Source organism: Stenella coeruleoalba, assembly GCF_951394435.1.
Source record: "Stenella coeruleoalba genome assembly, chromosome: 7".
Classification (NCBI taxonomy): Eukaryota; Metazoa; Chordata; class Mammalia; order Artiodactyla; family Delphinidae; genus Stenella; species Stenella coeruleoalba.
Genome location: NC_137153.1, coordinates 84062007 through 84085364, shown reverse-complemented (window position 1 = coordinate 84085364; position 23358 = coordinate 84062007). Strand labels below are relative to the sequence as shown.

At 43.4% G+C, this 23358-nt stretch overlaps 1 protein-coding gene across 6 annotated transcripts in view; it reads left to right on the top strand.

Moving 5' to 3' along the window:
- Positions 1–16130, top strand: part of TLE1 (TLE family member 1, transcriptional corepressor) — an 89717-nt gene extending 73587 nt beyond the window's left edge. For 5 of the 6 annotated variants that reach the window (XM_079926853.1, XM_079926850.1, XM_079926851.1 and 2 more), the window contains 6 exons: positions 6425–6674; positions 8630–8877; positions 12035–12182; positions 13544–13694; positions 14666–14742; positions 14888–16130. In XM_079926853.1, the coding sequence (XP_079782979.1) occupies positions 6425–6674; positions 8630–8877; positions 12035–12182; positions 13544–13694; positions 14666–14742; positions 14888–14995 (982 nt within the window). In that variant the 3' untranslated portion in view covers positions 14996–16130. Of the gene's footprint in view, positions 1–6424; positions 6675–8629; positions 8878–12034; positions 12183–13543; positions 14608–14665; positions 14743–14887 lie in introns of those variants that run through there. The other variant, XM_079926852.1, reaches the window with a different exon arrangement.
- The last annotated feature ends 7228 nt before the right edge of the window (positions 16131–23358 follow it).

Genomic DNA, 23358 nt, shown 5'->3' with positions numbered 1-23358 from the left:
ACCAAAGGCTGAATCTGTATTGTGCTTCGTACTTTCCTACGTGCTTTCATTTCCCCCACACCTCAGCAGTCACGTTGGTAGGGTAAGTTTTGTCAGGGCACGTTGTAAAAACAGGGAAATGAGGCCCAAATAAGTTCCGTGTGGTCCCCACATCTTATTAGTGACTAAACTGAAACTCTGACCTGGGTCCCCTCACTTCCTGAACTTTACTGCATGCTCTTCAGCCCCTAAACTCATGACCCATGGCAACTTCTGCTGCAGCTGGTATCTGAGGGGTTCCACACCCACCGGCTTCTACTGATGGGGTGGGCTGTGGATTTCACTGTTACTGTTGCTCTCGTTGCCTTTTGTTTTGCTCTTCATCAGCTCTTCATCTCTAGGGACTGCCTTCCCCCCTTGGGAAAGTTGGTACCGCCTCTGAGCCACATTTGGTACGACGACTAGGAGTTCCTTGGGAGAGTTGCCTGGCAGAGCCCAGGTGGTTAGAGACTCCCCACCTTCTTGTAGCTTACTTTCCGTAGCTACACGAGAGTAAGCTACAAGGAGCAACCTGGCAGCTTACAAATGAAAGGCTGCTGGAGCAACCTTTCATGCCTCGATTTATAAGTGATTAGGGAGCAGTAAATGACTCGGGGCTTTCGGATTCGTTTACTGAGTGCCAGCTGTATGCTCGTTGGCGAAGTCATCCCAGAGGACTCGGGCATGAGACAGACACATGTAAACGTGGGCTGTAGTTCTCAGCGTGATACCGATTTATAGGATGAGCCAGGGTCCTGGGGAAGGACTCACGACACCTGGGGAGTTGAGGCAGGCCGAGGGAGGGGGAAGTGATGTGCGCTTAGGGGGACGCCGTGCTATTCTAGGCAGGAGGGAACAGTTTGTGCATGACGTGACAGCATGCGATATTTTAGGGGACTGGCCCGTTGTTCTGTGCGGCTGGGAATTTAGGATACAAGGCGGTCGTATGAACTGAGACTCATCGACACTCAATTGTGAAGGGCTCGGTGAGCCGTAGAGCCGGAAGAGCCAGTGAAGGTTTTGACGCGATCCGATTTTTTTTGATACCTGTTAATACAGCAACAGATTCCCCCTGAAGAGGGCCAGGTTCACAGGCAGCGGGGTCTTGGCCACAGCCTTTATCTCTGGGGTCCATGGTTCTTCATCACTGTTCGCTGGATCCGGCCACTGCCGTTCCTCTCTACTTCCAGCAAACCAACAACTCTAACACCTGTTTTCCTTTGCCCACGGAACACAGCATAGTTTTATTAACAGGAGCCAGTCAGCTAGGGAAAGACAATGTGCTTCCCCAGAACGCAGTCCTGTTTCCCAGTTTGTAGCACCTGTGGGGACTCTGAGTGCCTTTACCTCTGCCGTGTGCCCAGTGACTGAAGAGTTTGAATGAGTTTGATTTCATTCCGTTTTTAAATCTGTGAGGTCCAGTGGGCTTTATTCTGTTCAGTTCTGCCACCACATTTCCGAATCAGATCCTGATCTGCAGGCGCTTGATTCAAACAGCAGGGGGACTCAATTCTCTGAGGCTCTGGGATGTGGGTGGGTGGCCCCTACGCAGGGCCCCAGGGGCTCCTTCTTTCTGCCCCACAGTTTGCCACCATCCTCTCTCGAAACGTCCTCCGCTCCTCTCTGCCCGGTGCTGTCTCCCCACCTCGCCTTTTAGGATTTATGAATTTCCCGGTTTTCCTGGCCTCACCATCGCCCTGTGCTTTCCTGGCTCCCACCCCACGCCTTCCTCCCTTTCCGCATTCCTGGCCCTCACACTTGTCCCCTGTTTGAGATAAGAGCCCTGGATTCAACATAGCCTCACTTTCCTCTTTTTAAGTCATGGGTGTTTAATATCGATGCTGTCATTTCCCGAAGGCCCCTGCAGGTGTCGAGCACGGTTAAGGGTTTTGCACTTTTGCAGCTGTTTTCTCTCTTTTTTTTCCTTACAACAACCCCTGCGACCCCAACATTGTATTATTATTTCTATCTTGTTGATCAGAAAATGGACACATTACAGGGCTCAGGTAGTTAGGCCTGTTCGGAAAACCACGGTCAGTGAGACCTCGAGCCGGGGACCCCCGCATCTCAGGTCCCTTTGAATCCAGAGTCTGGGCTCTTATCCTGGCTGTGGACCCAGCCTACTGTGTTCATCGGTCGGGAGCCTCCTCTCACCTTTTTCTTGAATAAACAAATAAATTCAAGTTTTTAAAATTGAGGTATACATATAGAAAAAAAATGTACACATCATGTGTGTATAGCCCAGTGACTTTGCACCAAGAGCACCTGAAAAACCCCTTCCCATGCCCCTTCCAGTCTCTAGGGGAACCACCACCCCAACTTCTTATACCAGAGGTGAATCCTGCCTGGGTCTGAACTTCTGTAAATGCAGTTGTACCATATGCATCCTTTTGTGGCTGGTCTCTTTCTGAATTCAGGCTTGAGAGATAGTTATAAATGTACACTATCCGTTTATAAACTCGCCCTCCTGGTTGATCTTACTTTCCCTAGTTCCTCAGTCAGTAAAGAGGGTAAGTTTCCTTCTGGGATCTCTTGAACGTTGTCACGATGCGCTGTCAATGTGGACTTTCTCAAAGACGTGTGTGTGCTTCCCGGAAGTGAATAACAGATTCCAAGCTGTCTTGTTTGCTCCCCTGGTTTTTCCTTCCTGTGGGTCCCTCTGTGAGCCACACCCGCCCTGTGCCTCACTGGGGTTTGTTCATTCGATTAGGCCCTCCAGCACAGCAGACAGCGCCAGCTTCCTCCGAGGCCCCCTCTGACTGATGTATTAACAGCCATATGGGTTTCCCCTGGGACAGACGCATGTTCACAGCTTCTGGCAGCAGTTCGCTGCACTGTGAATCAATTTTAAACTGCCTAAGTGTGATGATCACAGACCTCCTGTGCGGTTTAAAGAAGAGGACACCTAGGGGAGAGGTGGGTATCTTCCAGAGACAAGCATACAGCTGTCTGTACTTTGTGCATCTATTTTAATCTGGAACATTTAACTCTATAATAAACAGAGTTCCAGTTGAAGGGAGATAAAATTTCCTTCCCCTAAAAATCAGGAATTGCTAAAAGGGTACCTGATGGAAACTGCCCACCTAGAGGTACCCACCTTGATTTATGGCGAACAGAAAAACTAACCTTCACATCTGCCATTTTCCTCACAGCACAGAAAGCTTTAAGAGGCAAGTTCTCTCCCCACGTTTACCATCGTTCATTTGTTATTTTCAGACCCAGGTCGTGGTGCCTGGTATCTGGGTCACATAATTTAGAATGTGAATAGACTTAAACCCCAGTTCTCGTGGTCTCATCTTCAAGGGCAATAATCCAATGCTATTTGATTCCAACTCCAAATATCCTATAATAAATGGCATAGGTTCAATTAAGTGTAATGTGCATGTATTGAAATATCATGTGGGCTTGATACATTACTAAGGACACTAAAGGATACTGTGAGCTAAAAATAGGAGATATAATAACGAAAAAGAAACAGACTCACAGACGTAGAGAACTAGTGGTTACCAGTGGGGAGAGGGAAGAGGGAGAGGGATAAGTAGGGGTAGGGGATTAAGAGTTACAAACGATTATGTATAAAATGATCTGCAAGGATATATTGTACAACACAAGGAATATAGCCAATATTTTATAATAACTATAAATGGTATTATTTTATGAGTATATTATATTTTATAATTATAAAATATATTTTATTATAAAGTAATAACGAGTATTATTTTATAGTAACTATAAACTCACAACCTTTAAAAGTTGTGAATCACTGTATTATACGCCTCTTACTTATATAATGTTGTACATCAAATATACTTCAGTATGAAAAAATAGATTTAGTGGTTTGGTACTAAACCAAACCCTTGACATAAGGGCTTTGAGCTGTAGTTGTTTTATATGCATACTTATTTTCTAGGACATTCTTTGTGGTTCCCATTATGTGTACTCAGTCATTCAAATTAAGAGTAATGTTAAGGATTTGGGCCAAATAGCTGTATAAGATTAGTTACTGGAACCAGTTTGCCAGGAGATAACGTATCTAAAATTGTGTCCTTTGGTCAGGGAGAAGGGGAAGTTCTTTTAAAAATCTTTTCATATATTTGATATTTTGTTTTTTAAATTTTATTTATTTATTTATTTTTGGCTGTGTTGGGTCTTCGTTTCTGTGCGTGGGCTTTCTCTAGTTGTGGCGGGCGGGGGCCACTCTTCATCGCGGTGCACAGGCCTCTCACTGTCGCGGCCTCTCCTGTTGCGGAGCACAAGCTCCAGATGTGCAGGCTCAGTAGTTGTGGCTCACGGGCCTAGTTGCTCTGCGGCATGCGGGATCTTCCCAGACCAGGGCTCGGACCTGTGTCCCCTGCATTGGCAGGCAGACTCTCAACCACTGTGCCACCAGGGAAGCCCGACATCTTGTTTTTATAGAAGGAAAATAACAGCATGTATTTTATTTTCAAGCTAAGGAAGTATGTGGTTTTATGTGCAGGCAGGTAGAAACCTGATGTCTTCTATCAATTTTAAGTTTTGTGCATGCTTAGTTATTTTTCAAAATTTGAGTTAGCATTAAAATGAAAATTTAAGTTCTGTATTAATGCCCAAGGTCTTTAGGATCTGTAAAGGGACTGCAAGGTGCCAATGATAAATTCCAGAAAGGGCCCAGACTTATTCCAGAAGGTTATGGGAGGGAGGAAGCCCTACGTACTTCATTTATTGTTTATGTATGCAGACCTATAGAAAAGCTTTAATGTTGAACTTCTAGATCACCGAGTGATGCTTTGGATAAGAAGAAAGTGAAAGCAGTGGTCTTCAAAGTGCCTAGTTCAGATGTGGGTGGGAAATAAAACGTTAGCACTCCTATATCTTCCATCCTCTGCAGGGTCTTTTCTTTGTGCGTGCTTTCTAGTATCTGTAGTATATGAGTGCTTGGAGTTTAAATAATTAGATTGTTAGAGAAAAAATATGCTGTAAGATTTTAGTGTAGAAACAGAAGTGTGCACTAGGATTAGGTTTGTTTGTATTTAACAGGGAAGAAAATAATAGCTTAAGTAAAATAGAAGTTTATTTCTCTCTCCCATAAAAGATACTGGCTGTCAGTAGCCCAGGGCAGGTATCACAGCCCCAGTGATACAGCCCCAGGTCTCACAGTGTCACCAGGACCTCTGCATTCTATCTTTCTGTTCTGTCCCCCTCAGCAATTGAGTTCCATCTTCAGAGTCACCCTGTGGCCCAGAAACGCTGCTGGAGCGCCAGTCATCTTGCTCATAGTTCAGGTAGCAAGAAGGAGGAAGAGAAGAAGGAAGGCACTCTCTCCTCCCGCTTTTTAAATTCTTTTTCTTTTCTTTTTTTTAATTTTTTTTTTTTTTTTTTTTCCGGTATGCGGACCTCTCACTGTTGTGGCCTCTCCCGTTGCAGAGCACAGGCTCCGGACGCGCAGCCGCTCCGCGGCATGTGGGATCTTCCCAGACCGGGGCACAAACCCGTGTCCCCTGCATCGGCAGGCGGACTTTCAACCACTGCGCCACCAGGGAAGCCCCTTTTTTTAAATTAATAAACTCATTTTTTAGAATAATTTTAGGTTCACAGCAAAATTGAATGGAAAGTACAGGTAGTTTCCATGTCCCTCAGGGTCCCCTTTCTTTCAAGTTATGAACTAAGTGCCGCCCAGCACCTTCTGCCTACATCTCATCGGTCAGCACATGGGCATACCTGGCTAGAGCAAGGCTGGGAAGAGTAGTCTTTTAGTTGAAAGCTTTGCTGCCTTCGATAAAACTGGGCTTTGTGGCCAAAGTAGACAGGGAGGTCGTTGAGATGGAAACTTGAAGTCTTGTCAGAAAGCCATTTGATGTAAGAGAATCTCTTTATTATTTTCTGTTAATTATGCAAAAGAGAGTTTAAGTCCAAGCCTTAAACTGGTACGTTTAGAAAGCTGTTTTTGTTTGTTGATGTTGAAGTACGTGGTTTACCGTGTGTAATCATTATGAGCTCTCAAGGGCTTCATCTTAAGCATCAAAAATAATCATTTTAAATTATACTAAGGAATCATACAATTATACAGGGTACAAGAAGGAAGTATTTTATGTTAATTTGGAAGCACATGTAATGTTTTTTAACAGGATTTGAAGGAATGCCTTACGGAATGAAGAGCACAGTTTAAAAATCTTAAAAAAGTTTTTAAAAAAGCATTTAATATATATCTTTTTTAACACCCTGGACTTTGGCTGTTATTTATTTCGTTTGTTTCATCAGTAAACACTTCAACTTATACTGATTTCAAAAGGAAGTCGTGGCAAGAATCTTTGCTCTGTCTTTCTCATAGAAGCGTGCTGTGGTAAGGACTAATTGCTTTATGATAAATGTTTTTTCTGTCTCCTCTCCCGTTCTTCTCTCTTCTCCCTAACCATCCCCTCCCCAAAAGCGCATACTCCTTCCACGTTACTGCGGACGGTCAGATGCAGCCTGTCCCCTTCCCCCCGGACGCCCTCATTGGCCCCGGCATCCCCCGCCACGCTCGCCAGATCAACACCCTGAACCACGGGGAGGTGGTGTGTGCGGTGACCATCAGCAACCCCACGCGACACGTGTACACGGGCGGCAAGGGCTGCGTCAAGGTCTGGGACATCAGCCACCCTGGCAACAAGAGCCCCGTCTCTCAGCTCGACTGTCTGGTGAGTGAGAAGGAGCTGGTGCACAAGGGTAATTTCCTCCTGGAGACTCAGTAAGGAAATCGCTGTCGGGGCCTGGGTTTTATTCCCATTATGAGGAAATGGAAGCCCATTCTGTTTCCTGTGTTAGCTATTTAGCTCTCCCCACTCTCTCCCCTCAGCGTGAAGGTTTCATTTGTTGCTGTTTCAGTGGTTAAATCCCAGAGTTGATGGATTTCTCTTAAAACATATTTTAACAGTAGTTTACAGAAGCGGTTCTTGTTTGAATGTGTATTCAGAAGGGGGTTTCCCGTTTAATGGATGGAGTGCAGCTAGGCCTGGACTCTGAGCCCTGCACTCCCCTCGACTTTTAATTTCCCTACGGCCTTTGGATAAATATTGAAGAGTAAACATTTGATAACGTGGCATAAAACCATTCTGAACAGGGTCTGTGTTTTCAGGGAGACCTGGCTGAGTTTTATGACCTTAACTTTACGAACGAGTTACTAGATCGCACTGCAAGAAATCAGGGCAGCCTTCAGCAGAACGGGGGTGGTGGGAATGCTTCCCCGCCTCCCCCCAGCCAATACCGGGTTGCATTTTTCAGGATCATAGAATACATCAGGACATGTTCTCTACACAGTAGCCACAGGATTTACACACCACGTACCATTGGCCTGAAGTGGACTATAGGCCGCCCTGCCCCTGTAGGGTGTCTGCCTGCACTTTGCTTCGGCATATGGTACCCTTTACCTGCTGCCCCCCTGGCAAGTGGCAAGGATTCCTGAGAGGGTGTTTCCAAAACGAAGACTGACTGTGTTTTTGAGACAAAAAGCCTCTTTGGGCTAGTTCTTGGGTTTTTTTTTTTTTTTTTTGCAATCAAATAACTTAAATCCATTAATGAAAGTTAAACATAGGGAAACATACTTGAACATCTTACGGAAAAACCCAAGCAAGTTTTTTGGCAGCCCAATGGTAGGAGAGTTTTGTAACACTCATCATCTTTTTTGAAATTACATTGCTTAAAGTTTCTCTAATCTTTGAACAATAGGCCATGGTTAAAGCATACTAAAGACTCTGACTGTATCTGTTTGGGTCAAAGGATAGCAGTTATTTCTTTGTTGGAGAGGGTGGGGGTCATTTTAGGTCCCACCTCCCTTTTCTAATGTGTTGGTTTTGATGGAGAGATGCCGTCTTTTTTTTTTTTTTGCCATACGCAGGCCTCTCACTGTTGTGGCCTCTCCCGTTGCGGAGCACAGGCTCCGGACGCGCAGGCTCAGCGGCCATAGCTCACGGGCCCAGCCGCTCTGTGGCATGTGGGATCTTCCCGGACCGGGGCACGAACCCGTGCCCTGCATCGGCAGGCGGACTCTCAACCACTGCGCCACCAGGGAAGCCCAGATGCCTTCTTTTATTCATTTTTTTGGCCTTTGGGTTGAGAGGCTTAAATATCACAGCAGCCATGTTACAACTTGAGAAAGCAGCTGTGGTCAAGTCTCAGACAAGGATCCATTTGGCTAATAAAGACGCAGTACAAGCCTTAGGCAGAAACTTAAGAGTAATGAAAACCAAAGCATAGGTAGTATGTCTGCAGTTTCCAAATAGTAAGTAACGGAGGCTGATGAGGTCAAAGATTTATAAACTAGCTGTGAAAAGTGGTTTCTTTGTAAAGAAGTACATGTACCCTTACCTTACATCCACTGATCATCTCAGTTGCGTCTACTCAGCAGGAAATTGGGCTTCGGCGGCAGTTATAGCTAAGCCTTCACACATGCCGAGCAATCCTGTGAGTTTGCTTTGTTTACGACTTCAAAGGAGCCAGGGGCCATCAGATGCTGATCTTTACTACAGAACGCTTGCTTTGGTAGTGTCCCCGAAATACCACTTTTTAAGTCAACAACGGAGACAGCAGTTAGAGAACATGGCATTGTTACTGCTTGGTCATGCATTATAACAATTGAATTATGTTTATTTCACAGAACAGGGATAACTACATCCGTTCCTGCAAATTGCTCCCTGATGGCTGCACTCTCATAGTGGGAGGGGAAGCCAGTACCCTGTCCATTTGGGACCTGGCGGCTCCCACCCCGCGCATCAAGGCAGAGCTGACGTCCTCGGCCCCCGCCTGCTACGCCTTGGCCATCAGCCCCGACTCCAAGGTCTGCTTCTCATGCTGCAGCGACGGCAACATCGCCGTGTGGGACCTGCACAACCAGACGCTGGTGAGGTGAGCAGGGGTGGTTTCCTGAGTGGGGCTTCCCTGCTTGAGTACCTGGGTCAAAAGGCCCCCTATTACCCCTGCTTCTCTGCCGGCCCCCAGGCTCAGCCCACACGTGCCAGGCTTGGATCTGGGTGTCAGTACCGTATCACCGCCCTCAGAGGGCTTACGGTCTTGTGGCCACACTTGGGTGTCACCCAGGCTTTATATTTACCTCCCTAATGTTCCCGTTCTTCAGCCACGTACACATGCCAGATTTGTTTAAAAAACACTCCTGGCTTTTGCCAAGGGGCAGCATACCATGGATTAGACGGAGGTACAAAAGGTCCTCAATACTAGATGTTTTTGGCTTTGCCTAGAACCTCGTATGTGCGCACAGGAGCCAGCTGATAAAGGATGACAGAAAATCAACAAAAGGACATTAGAAGAGATTCCACGAATTTCACCCACAGAATGGTTTTAAAGTAGCTGTGTTTCTCAATAACTAAATAAGCTCTGTCCAGGGGTCATTCCACCCAGGAAGGAGCCCAGCTGCTTGGAATCTGCCAGCTTTGTGTCCCTCCTCGGCTCTGGCCAGCTCACTCCCTCTGGCTGAGTCGGTGCTCACGTCAGGGATGTTAGAGAAAAGTCTTTAGAAAAGGAAGAGCTAGTTAAACATCTACGGCAGAACGGGCCTGTGTTTCGCCCTTTCGTGTCACAGTTCATCTTCGCTCAGGAACACTGTTCATGGTGCCTTTTTAGACTTGGATGTTATTTAGCAGGGCTCCTCCCGTGCTTCTGGGCCCAGAGCTGGAGGGAAGGGACGGGCTGTGGAGTTGATTATAGCAGCTCACTCTTTCTTCAACCGTTTCTGTAGAAATCCACTAAGTGTCACCGAACCAGGCTCTGTCCCTGTGTGTCGGTGACAGTGTGGTTATTTTTCTTGTCACTCTCCGGGCAGCTCAGAATGAGCAAAGTGAACAAACGGAGCCAAGCCAACAGCCCCTTCAAACTTTCAGCCTAGCAAGTGTCGGCTGTTTTTTCTTTTCTTTCTGCTTTTTTCTTTTTTAAACTTAATAAATAGCTCTCCGAAAATATTCATTCGAAGTGCTTTTCAAATATTCATCTCTTTAATCCTTGTCGCTTCTGCACTGCTGTTATCCTGATGTTATCGTGGAGGAGCTGTAATGGGGCCCAGGCACTCTGCCCTCTTGTATGTTCTGGGCCCCTGCTCTGTGCCGGCCCCCAGGGAGTAAGTACCTGTTGGATACGTTGGCCTGCTTCACACATCTCTCCCCCTCTCAGTTTGGACAGGCCACACGTGGCTAGCGGCCATTCTGTGTGACAGGGCAGTACAGAGTCTCCTGAATATCTTTGTATCTGCTGTGACCCAGCACGTTCTGAACAGCCCTAGGATCTGCGTTCTAGGAGCCTGACCTGAGGGTAGCGCTGAGATAAGTGGACGGAGGGATCGAGGGACACCCACGAAGAGCTTAGGTCAGCAGAGAAACACAGTTGTTTTCAAGAAGTCAAAGTATTTCATGAGTTTTAGAGGTAAAAAAAAAATTCCGAGGATGAAATGAAGAGGAGGTCCCTGGGTTTCACGAGCTGTTTGAGGACAGAAAAGCAGCACTTTGGAAATGTGGGGCAGGACTGCTCCAGACCAGCGGGAAAGCCTTGGGTGCAGGCTGGGACGTTTGAGGCAGAGAGTTGGGGTGCATGGGGGAGAGGACCAGGATGGAAGCTCTGAGTAGTTTTCAGGGAAGAGATTTTTGGAGTGATGGTTCACATCTTGTTTCAGAATTCAGGGCAACAGTGGTGCTCTTGTCTTTTCCTCCATGCCCTTTAAATTCCAAGGTCAGCTTTAAAGTTGGGAGCTCTGCAGGAATACTAAGGTAATAGGAAGGAGAGGCGGTGGAAACTTTTCTCCGGGCATTGAAATTTCCAAGCAGTTCTCTCATGGATTCTGCCTGGTTCACCATCCTGATCGAACCTCGGAACACTTCTCACCTGTTCCAGTCACTCTTCTGCCAGCTCCCTCTTGGCCTGCAAAAGCAGGTCCACGACCCCCATGCCACCAGCCCCGTGGTGGCTTACGTCAACCTCCCCTCGGCAAGCCCTGCCTGGGGCCTGGCAGAGCATCGCACTCAGCAAATCCCTGTCGGCTCATTGTCCTTGGTAGTGGTTCTTTGTTGTTTTGTTTGTTTGTTTTTTGAAGTATAGTTGATTTACAGTGTTGTGCTAGTTTCTGCCGTACAGCCAAGTGGCACATTCTTTTTTTTTAATATTCTTTTCCATTATGGTTTATCCCAGGAGTTTGGATAGAGTTCCCTGTGCTAGACAGTAGGACCTTGTTGTTTATCCATTCTAAATGTAATAGTTTGCATCTGCTAACCCCAAACTCCCAGTCCATCCCTCCCAGCCCCCCACCCTTGGCAACCACAAGTCTGTTCTTTGGTGGTGGTTTTTGACTGAGGCACGAGGTTCCCCTTTAAGAGAACAACAGCCTTGTGCTCAGATTTGAGGGCAGGACCGTGCCCAGGGGTCAGTCAGCAATCAGCTCTGTCTCTGCCCCACACCTCTGAGTCAGGAGGCCGGCATGCCCCTTTGTCTCCAGGAGTCCAGATTTCCTAACGTGGGGCTCTTTCGAATAGAAAACGCGAGGTTGAGTAAATACATGAGCTCATGCTTTGTTGGCACGAAGGGCATTGCGGTGTTACTCACTCATGAAAATGGGAGTGCTCCTCGGCCCTGGGCTGGTGATGTGGTGATTCAGGCCTGCACAGTTATAGGCCAAGCCTGCTTCTTTCTTTAAGGAATACACTTGGGATTTTGTGTGTTTGTCTTTTTTTCCCCACTTTCACACTTAAAACACTTTTCCAGACCTAGGAGGAATTTTACCTTCCAGACAGATTTGTGAGAATAGCTATAGGAGCGTATTTAACTTCTCCTGTGTGGTGACCTAAAACGGCATTCCATTTCTTCAGCACTTGGATCATGAAAAAAGGAAAAGAAAGTCTGCAGGTGCCGTTTCCTCTCCTCCTCGGGGGGAAGGTTGGTTTGATCTTGCACATCAGCAGACACCGAGGCGGTGACACACGCACAGCGAGTCCAAAACTAACAACACAACAGTGTTTACCTTGAGCTCTGGCAGGAAATCATTATTCAATCTGGTTTGTTTTATCAGGCAATTCCAGGGCCACACAGACGGGGCCAGCTGTATTGACATTTCTAACGACGGCACCAAGCTCTGGACGGGCGGCTTGGACAACACGGTCCGGTCCTGGGACCTGCGTGAAGGGCGGCAGCTGCAGCAGCACGACTTCACCTCCCAGGTGCAGGCTTGTCCCTCCCTGGAACCCACGCGGTGCTCTGTGTGTGGTGCACGCCCTCCCCATACCTCCCCCGCTCCCTCCCACCCCCAAGAGTAGTAGCTAGACAAACAGACCTGGCTTTAATTTGAGATACAAACACACACACACACACACACAAATTACCCTGAAACACTTAGACTGGTTTTTAAAATGCTGTAGGTTAAGATGTGTTAGTTGTTTTACTTGTATATGAGTTGTTTCAGGAATTTGTGCCATGAAGAACATACAGGGTCTGATCTGTTGTCCATCTAATGTGGGGATGAGAAATGATTTTATTCACATATAAATAGACCTTGAGAAATATGCAGGGATATCACAAGGAGTAGAGAAAAATCATAACAGCTCTGCAAGTTGATTCATTTTGCTTAAATCAGGGAGCTTAAAAAATCCAGCAGTATCTCAGTGGATGCCCATTTTGTTACTCATCCCTCAGACACTGGACTCATGGCTGACTCGATTTATGGAGTTTTGAAATGATATAAAAATGGCAACTTTGTGGACTGTGGAGCTTATTTAGATGTCAAGTGTCTGAATCTAGGCCTGTTTGGGGAAAGATAGTGCATGCCATTTAAGTGTTTTCTGTTGATGGTGGAATTGTCCTTTTTATTGTGACTTATTTACTTACTTTTTTTTCTTTAATAATTCCTGTCAGAAAAATAGGACAGAAATGGAAAACAACTATACGTGCAACTAAATTTCATGTCCCTGTCAAAATTTTGTTGAGTTTCTTACAGGCTTCCCTGTTCCCTTCCAGTCCTGTTCCCATTATGGGTAGGATCCTACTTTTGGTCTGCCCTTTTTTAAAACTTCTTATGGAAAATTTCAAATATATTCAATTAATGAGAACAGAGAATGTTCAAGCATATATGAAAGTACAGAGAATTATATGATGAACACATATGCCCATCACCCAGCCTCAACAGTTACTAACACATGACCAGTCTTGTCTCATCTGTCATCCCTGCCCCCAAACACTGGATTATTTTTAAGTAAATCCCAGACGTTATATCATTCCATCCATAAGTATTTCAGTTAGTATCTGTAAAAGATAAGGAACCCTTTCAAACAACACACAGAATACCGTTATTATTAAGAACAATTTCTTGATTTTATCACCCATGACATAAGTGTTGCAGTTGTTTTTATTTTTTTCCAATTGTTTCATAAAGGCCTTTAACACTTGACTTATCTGGGTTGGCATGGTTGTCCTGTAGACTTTGCCTTTGCTTATTACCTCCTCCTGTTCTTGCTAGTTTTTCCCCTTTTCTTGTTGTCTGTTCACTTCCTAAGTCTACTCAGTGAGCCTCTTCTGCTTCTTGTAGATATTCTCCCTTGGTTATTGCCCAACTGGGGAGTGGCTGGCCGTGGGCATGGAGAGCAGCAACGTGGAAGTTCTCCACGTGAACAAACCTGACAAGTACCAGCTGCATCTCCACGAGAGCTGTGTACTCTCCCTGAAATTTGCTTATTGTGGTGAGTTCAACTGAAAGGAAACCGGGAAATGTTGATGGCCTAAATGGAAAATACTTCTAAAAAATATAGTGGAGATGATATCTGGAAAAAAATGTTGTTCTCTGAGCATCTGGATGCAGTAATTCTGTTGTCTTAAAATGTCCCTCAGAGCATAGGGACGTCTGTTTTTGTCTGTTTCCCTGAGTTGGGAAAAGTCAGCAGGTGATAGAATTGCCTAATACGAAGTTCTGACACATGTTTGTTTTCAGCGGGGAGTGTCAGGGGTGTGGGTGGAGGCAACCCCTCTGAGAGGGGTTGGTGGGAGTTTATAGAAAAATGAGGCAGGAGCAGAGGAGGTTGCTATGAACTGACCGGGATGAGCAGCCCATGGGCAGAGAAGGGAACACTTAGCTGCACCCAGACCGTTACACTCTGCAGTGAGGATAATGAGGGAAGAAGTTCATGGGGGGTCAAATATTTATTCACAAGATGGATGGATGGATGGATGGACAGATGGATGGACGGATGGATGGATGGACGGACGGACGGATGGACAGATGGATGGATGACTAGCTATCACATATTGACCATCCTATGTGCCATATGTGCTGTCTGCCATTTAACTTAGATTCGTCATTTAATCCTTCCTAGTCCCATTTTATCATAAAGAAGCTAACAGAAGACAACGTCATTGACTGACTATTCGAGGACCCACCGCATGCTCCATGTGAAGCTACCTGTCATGTATCCGGTGGCTAACGGGACTGACATGGTTCCTGCCACCGCTTTGATTAAACCCAAGATCACAGATGGTTCACAGTGGAGCCCAGATTTAAAACCTGCTGTGTCTATTCATGTCATGGCCCAACCCCTTGGACATGATAGTTCATGATTAAAAATGCTCTGAGTTTGATTAAGCCCAAGTAGCTAATAGTATAGCAGGAATTCTAATCTAGTTAAGCCACAACCACATGTTCCTTTGCTAATTCTAGGTAAATGGTTTGTGAGTACTGGAAAAGATAACCTCCTCAATGCTTGGCGGACACCCTATGGAGCTAGCATATTCCAGGTAAGTCCGTGCTCCTTACATAGAATGACAGACAGTTGGACCACAGCATTGCTGATGACGCCAGCAGTGAAGGTGCCTTGTTGGGAGCAGGGCCCTGAGCATCTCTGTTCCACATTAAACACATGTCCATTGTTTTCTCTTCCAGTCCAAAGAGTCCTCATCCGTGCTCAGCTGTGACATCTCTGTGGATGATAAGTACATAGTCACTGGCTCAGGGGACAAGAAAGCTACAGTCTATGAAGTCATCTACTGAAAATATTATGTGGTTTAACGTTTATAGTTGAATTGGGCCAAAATGTTTTGAATTTGTAGAAATAGAAAAGTTATAACTTTAAAAACACAAAAACCTGTTTCCAAACCTTGACACAAAACTACTTTGCGTCTACAAAGAGGAGGCAGTGAGCACATCAACAGAAGGTCACCTACCTACCTAGACCAAATGGAGCACCGAGGCAAAGTGGACAGAGGGGTGAGGGTTGTGGGCTTGAGGAATGGAGCCCGCTGACCTGGGCAGAGTCCATCCTTTTCTTTCTGTGAGATCTGCCGAGATTACCTTTCTGTTCCTTGCCGTTCCCCTCCTGTCTGTCCGTGGTAGAGCAGTGGTGTCTCCAATGAACTTGTTTCCTCGTTTTGCATCTTGTGAAATGTTTTTTTGTATTTTTGTTGAAGGTTAAACATTTGTATAAATTGTAAATATATTTGGTTTATTACAGTAAAGGCTTTAGTACCAATAAGTGGTTTTCCTTCTTCTTCATTGTTTTTATCAACGCTTTGGGATCGTTGGTGCGGGTTCTATAAGCAAAGTTCAAACATTTGTAGAGGAAGTTTTAAAGTGCACTTCTTATTTTATAAATATATTTTGTCACGGACTCCCACCGCACTAGAACCTAATTAACACTTCTGAGTTAACCAGGAAGTCAAGACTAGGAATAATGAGTAACCAGAGGTTTATTAACGACGATTTTATTTGGGAAGCAAAAATAACTTTGCCAAGATTCATTCTTTTGTTTGGATACTGTTGTGATTCGAGGTCACAAATTAAAGCTTTGCCTTTTCTTGGTGATTCACTGGGAGATAGAATATTCTTTTCTCTAGGAAAGCCTAGCATTTTCAAATCTCTAGTCTCTCCCTTCACAAGCTGCACATTTCAAGAAAGGGAGGTGACTTGGGTTTAGTGTTAAGACTGATGATATCCACAAAGCTGTGGAGTTCATTAACCTGTAAAAGAAAGGTGGGATGCCTGCTGGTTTTATCTCATTAATACTTATTTGATCTATTATATTAATTGACGTGAGCCAACCACACTCAGCCCTTCGCTCCATCCTTCTCGTTAAGGCTTTTCCCTGCAGCTACAGCCCTGGCTCCCTGTCATTAGTCTGGTCCTTATCTTTGTGGACAAGCTTTCACTAATTTGATTAGATGAAACCTGTAACCCTGGGCTTTTAATAAGTTGCCGTGCATGGTTCCTCCTGGAAAGGCTGCATGACTCATTCTTTATATACCTATTATTTACTGCTATATTTTCAAAAATAATGGTTAATAATTTTAAACCAGGTTTTCTGGCTGTTTAAAAATAGCACCTAAGGAATCTTTTAATGTTCTTATTTTCTTATGATCCAGCAATTTGTTGGCAGTTTAACATTTTTCGTTTGTTATCCAGACCTTCTTGTTTTTATACACTTAACATTATTTTGTTTGCTTTTTGCCAAAATAATGTTTATGTACATAGTTCGTTAAATATTTTCTCTTCTCAGTAAGTGGATGGCAAAGGCCTAATTACTAAAGCTGATTTCTCTCTCATCCCTTCCTTGTATAATGAAGTAAGTTTCTGTACTACAGACTCCGATGGCTTGTTAATGAGCTGTTTACCTCTTTTGTTCTCTCTCCTTCCCTGCCTCACCATCCCTGTTTTCTGTAGAGTAGAGGTTAAGTTGCTGTAACAGCACCCAACAGTACAGTGGCTTTGAGACCACAAAAGGGTTTGTGTCTTACCCACCTATGACCCAGAGCCTCAGGGCAGTGATGCAGCTCTGCACTTGCACCGTTATTCCCGTGGGCCTCCACTCCTAGTCAGCAGTGGGGAAAGAGTGGGAGTCCAGGGGAAGGGGTATGCTTCCAGGCAGGTGCCTAGGAATTTGTCCATCACTTCCACTACTGGTCCCTTGGTGGGGACTTAGTCACGTGGGAGACGAGATTTCTCCTACTGTGCAGCGGGTGCTCCTGGAGAAGGGGGAATATATTTGAAGGGATTCTGGGTTAAAGAAATAGTCCTATTTTCTGTTGGTGCATTTTCTCCCTTCATGCTTTATGGTTTCCCAAGCTTCCAATATTCTTTCTCTCATGGGATTTTCTGAGGGTCTAGATCTTATCAAGACATCGATTATCTTGAATCTGATGAAACCAGTCCATTGCTTTTGGATGAGACTCTAGTCTGGTCCTGGAAGAGGCGTTCTACAGAGCTCGTCCCTCTGCTCGGGGTTTGGAATCTTGGGGAATTACCGAGACAGTTGTTTCCTCACTTGTTAAACGGGAACGATAAAATAGTCATACCTCCTTCTCAGGGTCTTGAAGGTCAGACTCAGGGATGTGAAGCACGACTGGGACCACCAACTGTCTCACAGATGGAGGACATGAATGGGAGATTTCTTCCTCAACTGTGAAGTTAGGAGGCCCCACTTCTCTCCCCCGGGAGATTGGAATCATGTGATCGTTGACACCTGGGTAAGCCAAATGTTTATGTACCTCTTGCCTTGAATATGGATTATAAACTAGTGTTCAACAAATTCAGATCCTCCTAGAGAGCGTGCAAGGCAGGTTCACATATAAGAATATCAGGAGATGAATGTCATTATCCCTATTTAAGTAACCAAGGCTCAGGGAAGCTGTGTCCTCCTGGCCTCATGGGAGATAGAACCAAATTCAGGTTTGTTCTTTCTAGCCTTGCAGAGTGGCCTGTGATCGTTCCCAGCTCTCCAGGTTTCCTCTTCATTTTATCTGAAATATTTACAACTTGCACATTTCCCTGATGTATATAGGTGTGTAGATAGGTTTGTGTTTACTCATTTAGGACTGAATTTATGCAAATGATTGTTTTCCCCATTCTTTTTAATAGGTTTTATTTTATATATATTTACTCTTGTTTCTGTTCTGTTTTGTTTTAAGTCACTCACAGTCTTAACCTTGAACGTAGGTTTCTGCCACGTGGCTCTTCCGTGGGATTGAAGTTTGCTGGGTAAAAATTGAAGGCCTAGTGAGACTGGTTTTGTAATGCCTTTTTTCATAACTAGATGTTTCTGGTACTTCATAAGAAGAACAACATATTTCATCAATATGATAATTAACATTTTTAAAGTTTTTGTTATTTGGCAGATGATAGGGAAGTTTCTGACATAAATTATAATCATCCTCACAGTGGCTGAGAGATGGGATTTTTGATGGGTTACTTCTTTGACTGTTTCATGACTGGCAAGTAGCAACGGGCTCCAAAGCATTGATACAGGGATTTTTAAAATTGCACTTTCGCTAACGGCACAACGAGGTGGTGACTTTCCCAAAAGTTTTCCAGCAAATCAGAGAAAGGGATCAAATTCTCAATTTCAGCATGCTGTTTAATTCCATCAAGAGATTGCTTCCTCTGCCATCAGCTTGAGCGTGAGGGAGGACATTTCAGACCCTCCGCCCTGCTGTAGATCGTGGCTTATTTGTTTCTCAAGAATATCTTCTCTTCACTCTTCCTTCGGCAGTGAAATCGGCAGATCACCACAGGTTCAGGCTCCCCTGAGCAAGATGAAGCTTGTGTGAGGCGCATTTTCTGCCCCAGTGAACTTTCTCTCCAGACAGCCAAAACTTCTCTGGCTTCATATTTTGTCCTAGCACTTCAACAGTGAAGTGGTTTGGTGTTCAGACTTTATAGTCTGCATCAGAATCACCAGGAGGACTAATTAAAATTCAGATTTCTGGGTCCCAGACTCAGAGTTTTTGATTCAGTAGGTCAGGGTGGGACCTGAGAATTTGCATTTCTCAGACAAGTTCCTAGCTGTTCTTGAGGCTGCTGGTCTGGAGACTACACTTTGAGAACTGCTAATCTAGAGCAATAATCTTTACAGTAGAATTATCAACTATTAGAGTATATTCATATTCTCTTAAGACTGGAATAACCGTATACTTTTGGCTTCGGGCTGAGGATTAAAAGTAAAATGACAATAAAATGCAAGGCATAGTGTTTTGATGTTGCTGTTCTTACATTAGTCTCTGCTCCCAAAACTAACTTTTGCAGCTAAATATTATAATAGGTCTAAACCAAAATAAAATGCAAGGCATACTGTTTGGATGTTGCTGTTCTTACATTAGTCTCTGTTCCCAAAACTAACTTTAGCAGCTAAATATTATAATAGGTCTAAACCAAAATTGAGCTCTTAAAAAAGTTGCTTTTTTTTTTTTTTTTTTTTTTTTACTTAGCCATTACTCAGTGTGAATTATGTGAGTCTTATTATAAGGCTTGGAAAACCTACCATAATCACCTCATGTAGTGGAAGCCTCGAGAATGTACACAATGTTGGAGTGGTGATGCATAATTAAAAGTTAGAAATTGTTCTTCAAAAACCGGAATACTTACTGTATGTAGAACAATAAGCTGCTGACTTTATAGAATGTTTTTCTTCTTCAAATTATCATATTAGATTCAGTCAGTCAGCCAGTGCTTACTGAGTGGGTGACCTCAACATGGGGGCGGTCACTGGGCTAAGGTGAAATTATTCCAGCGGGGGGCACTGGGGAAGAATCTACTGGCAGTAATGGAGGGGCATGTGGGTGAGTCACTGCCCAAAGGAGACCAACGGTAAGAGACGGGCAGGCAGCTCTCAGCAGTCTTGGATGTGAATTACTCATTTGACATTAGCTGGCTAGGGCCGCCGGTGGCTGACGCTCCAGCAAGTATTTGGAAGAACTGCTGTGTTCCAGGTACTGGTCCAAGGGCTTCCAGCTGTTTTCTCATGATTATTTTTTTATTCATAAAAGTATCATATATCTCTGATTTTCAATTTGGAAAATATGGCAAGGTACAAAGAAGAAAATAAAAACCTATAATTGTACCACTTAGAAATAATATATTATTTTTATGCCAATTATATCAACTATAGTACAGATGATTAATAATAGCGAACAAGTGAACAATTTGTTGAGTGTTTTACTATGTGCCAAGGACAGTTGAACACTTTGTGTTATCTCATTGAATTTTCACAAAAGCCCAATGAGGTAGTTACTGGTTTCATACTCATTTAACCGCTGAAGAAACTAAGATTCAGTAACCAGCTTGAGATCACACAACTAATTGTTTATAGAGTGAGATTTAACCCAGGTGGTCAGATTGCAAAGCCCATTGTCTTAATTCTACTGTTCTACCTACTTGTCCATGTGGTTTTGGAACCTGCTTCTCACTTTTTCTTTTGTTTTCAGCTTGACATATGATTGACAAATAAAATAGTAAAATATTTAAAGTGTCCAACATGATGATTTAATATACATATACATTGTGAAAGGATTCCCCACATCCAGTTAATTAACACATGCATCGCTTCACATATTTACCTTTTTTTTTTGGGTGAGAACACAAGTTCTACTTTCCTGGCAAATTTCAGTTATACAATACATTATTATTATCATCCTCTACCTTATTTATCTTATAACTGTAATTTTGTACCTTTACCAACCTCTCCCTATTTCTCTCAACCCCTGTCAACCATCCTCTACTGTTTCTATGAGTTTGAATTTTTTTTTTTAGATTCCACATATAATGCAGCATGCAGTATTTGTCTTTCTCTGTCTGGCTTATTTCACTTAGCTTAATGCTCTGTAGGTTATTTCATCTTGTCACAAATGGCAGGCTTTCCTTTTCAAAGGCTGAATAATAATTCCATTATATATATATATATATATATATATATATATATATATATGCATACATATACTTACATATGTCACATTTCCTTTATCCATTTATCTGTTAATGGACACAAGGTATATTGTTTTTGTACATTGGCTATTGTGAATAATGCTGCAATGAACATGGGGGTGCACATATTTCTTCAAGATGATCTCATTTCCTTCGAATGTCTACAAAGAAGTGGGGTTGCTAGATCATATGGTAGTTTTATTTTTAACATTTTGAGAAACCTCTGTAGTGTTCTCCGTAGTGGCTCAACCAATGTACATTCCCACCAAGAGTTCCCTTTTCTCCATGTTCTCGCCAGTGTTTGTCAGCTCTTGTTTTTTTGGTTATAGATATCCTAACAGATGTGAGGTGATATGTCCTTGTGGTTTTGATTTGCATTTTCTGATGATCAGTGATGTTAAAAACCTTTTCATGTATTTGTTGGCCATTTGTATGTGTTCTTTGGAAAAATGTCTATTTAGGTCCTTTGCTCATTTTAAAAAATTAGGTTATTTGAGGGTTTTTGCTATTCAGTTGACTTTATTATTAAAAGTTATTCACAAACAACTTACTATGCTGGGTTTACTCTAACTTGCCCTTTCTCTTTTATTAGGCATATAGGCTATTTCGAACACCGAGATACAATTCTTATAGAGAAAATGTTTGTATATCATATTCTCGCCTTACTCCTGTTCCTTTCCTTAGAGTTAATCCCAAGAAATGGAATTACTGCATCAAGAGATAGAGTGATATTTCAGATCATTGATATTATTCACTGCCAAATTGCCTTCCAGAAATATTGGGCCCATTTATACTACCCTCAGCAAAGCATGGCAATGCTAGTTTGTTTCAGGTTGACCACATTGTTCTTACTCTAAAGAATATTTGCTAATGATGGGCCATATATGATATCTCATTTCCCCATTTAGTTTTGTTCTAACTTATATTCATTCTTTGAAAGGATCCTAAAGATCTCAGCTGTTTGATCATCCTGTCCTCATACTTAATATGTCTGTCCTGTTAACAATTCCTAGAAAACCTTTCATAGACCCTTGCGAGTTTCTTTCAGCCGCTTAAAGTGGATGTCCAATTTTTTCAAGATAGCTTTCTGTTGTATAAACTTGTGGGTTTTATTTTCAATATTAAGAATCAATAGTTTATAATAATTACATGTGTTAATTATTTTCCATCGTTACTCTTTGCTGGCCTCAAGGAGGTAATTTAGAAACCACAATGACGGTAAATGTTAGTAATGAGTTAAAAGCAGGGAACTATAACCTACTTCTATAGCATTTTTGTTGTTTAAAATAAAAGGTTCTTCTGTAGTTGTGTGAGTAATATCCTACTTGTAATGAGGACACAAACTGGGCACTGTTAGGAGAACACTGCATTTGGAATCAACTCCCATCAGGTAAGGATACTAGAGGTGATTCATATGTATACATATACCTACATTCATATGTACATGGCCTTGGGCAAGTTCCTTAGTCCCTCAGGATCTTTCTTCAACTGTCAAATTGTAATAAAAATGCCTACCTCACAGCATTGTTGCAGGCATTAAATGAGATGCCATTTTTTTGAGAATTCAACAATTTTAAGAAATTTGAGATTTTTAAAACAAAATTTACAAATTTTTATCATTTTTTGAGACTTTAACCATGTTGAGAATTTAACATGATGCTGGCTGGTCACTCTTGTTTGAGAAGCTGCCACTTGAGTCCCTGTCTGGCTGACCACTGAACTTACCTGCTTCTTGTTATTTGTGAATGCCTTGGGCAATGAGGAGATGGTCTCAGAATGAACTCAAGCTCGCACATCAGTAACTGGCACTGTCAGCAACTCCAGTTTAGTCTGTTGAAGCACATCTGTGGGTCTTGTAAAGTCAGGCCTCTGTGTCCAAGACCACCTGAGCTGGCATCTTTCCCTAGAAATAACCAAACTCAGGTGTCAACATTTGAAAAGGCAATTTCTAAAGAAACTTGGAGTTGCTTTGCAGCACTTATAGAGGTGCTGCAGACTTGTTTCGGTCCTGACACCGTCTGCTGGCAACTGGTGTAGGTCTACTCTTCATAGCTTATCTCAGCTCTGAAAAAGATGCTGACAGTGTCAGTAAGTATGTTGGGAGGGTACCGTTCATCTCTTAGAACACTGATCATTCAGACTGTTCTCTCTAGGAAGAAAATGTATGCATCAGTATTCCTTAGAGTTTGGATGGCATATACCTCTTGCAGTTTTAAAGGCTATACTGTGCATTTCACCCAAAAGGAGTGTGCTCTAAGGCTTGCACAATTTCTACCTGTTGGTTAATTGTCAGCGTCAGCATTTTTTGGATGCATGTGGCCATCGCCCTTGCTGTAAGCAGAGCCTGATACTATTTCTTTATTTTCCTCCCTCTGTATCTAGTTAGAGAGCTAACCAGTGTAACAACCCAGTTTTATTGTATGCTCTGAAACCGACTGAGCAAGCAATAGCCAACATGCAAAGCCACTTACACAAGTAAGGCAGGAGGGTCCAAAAATCAGATTACTGTCTTTTATATATGTAGAATCTATACAGATCTATGTCACTAAGGAAGGAACTATAAAGCTTAAAAAAAACTGCAAACGCCTCCATCCTAATATTTCTATTTTTGCGGTATTTCCCTTAAGTCTCTTTCTATGTGCATTCACATGTAAGCACAGCACTCA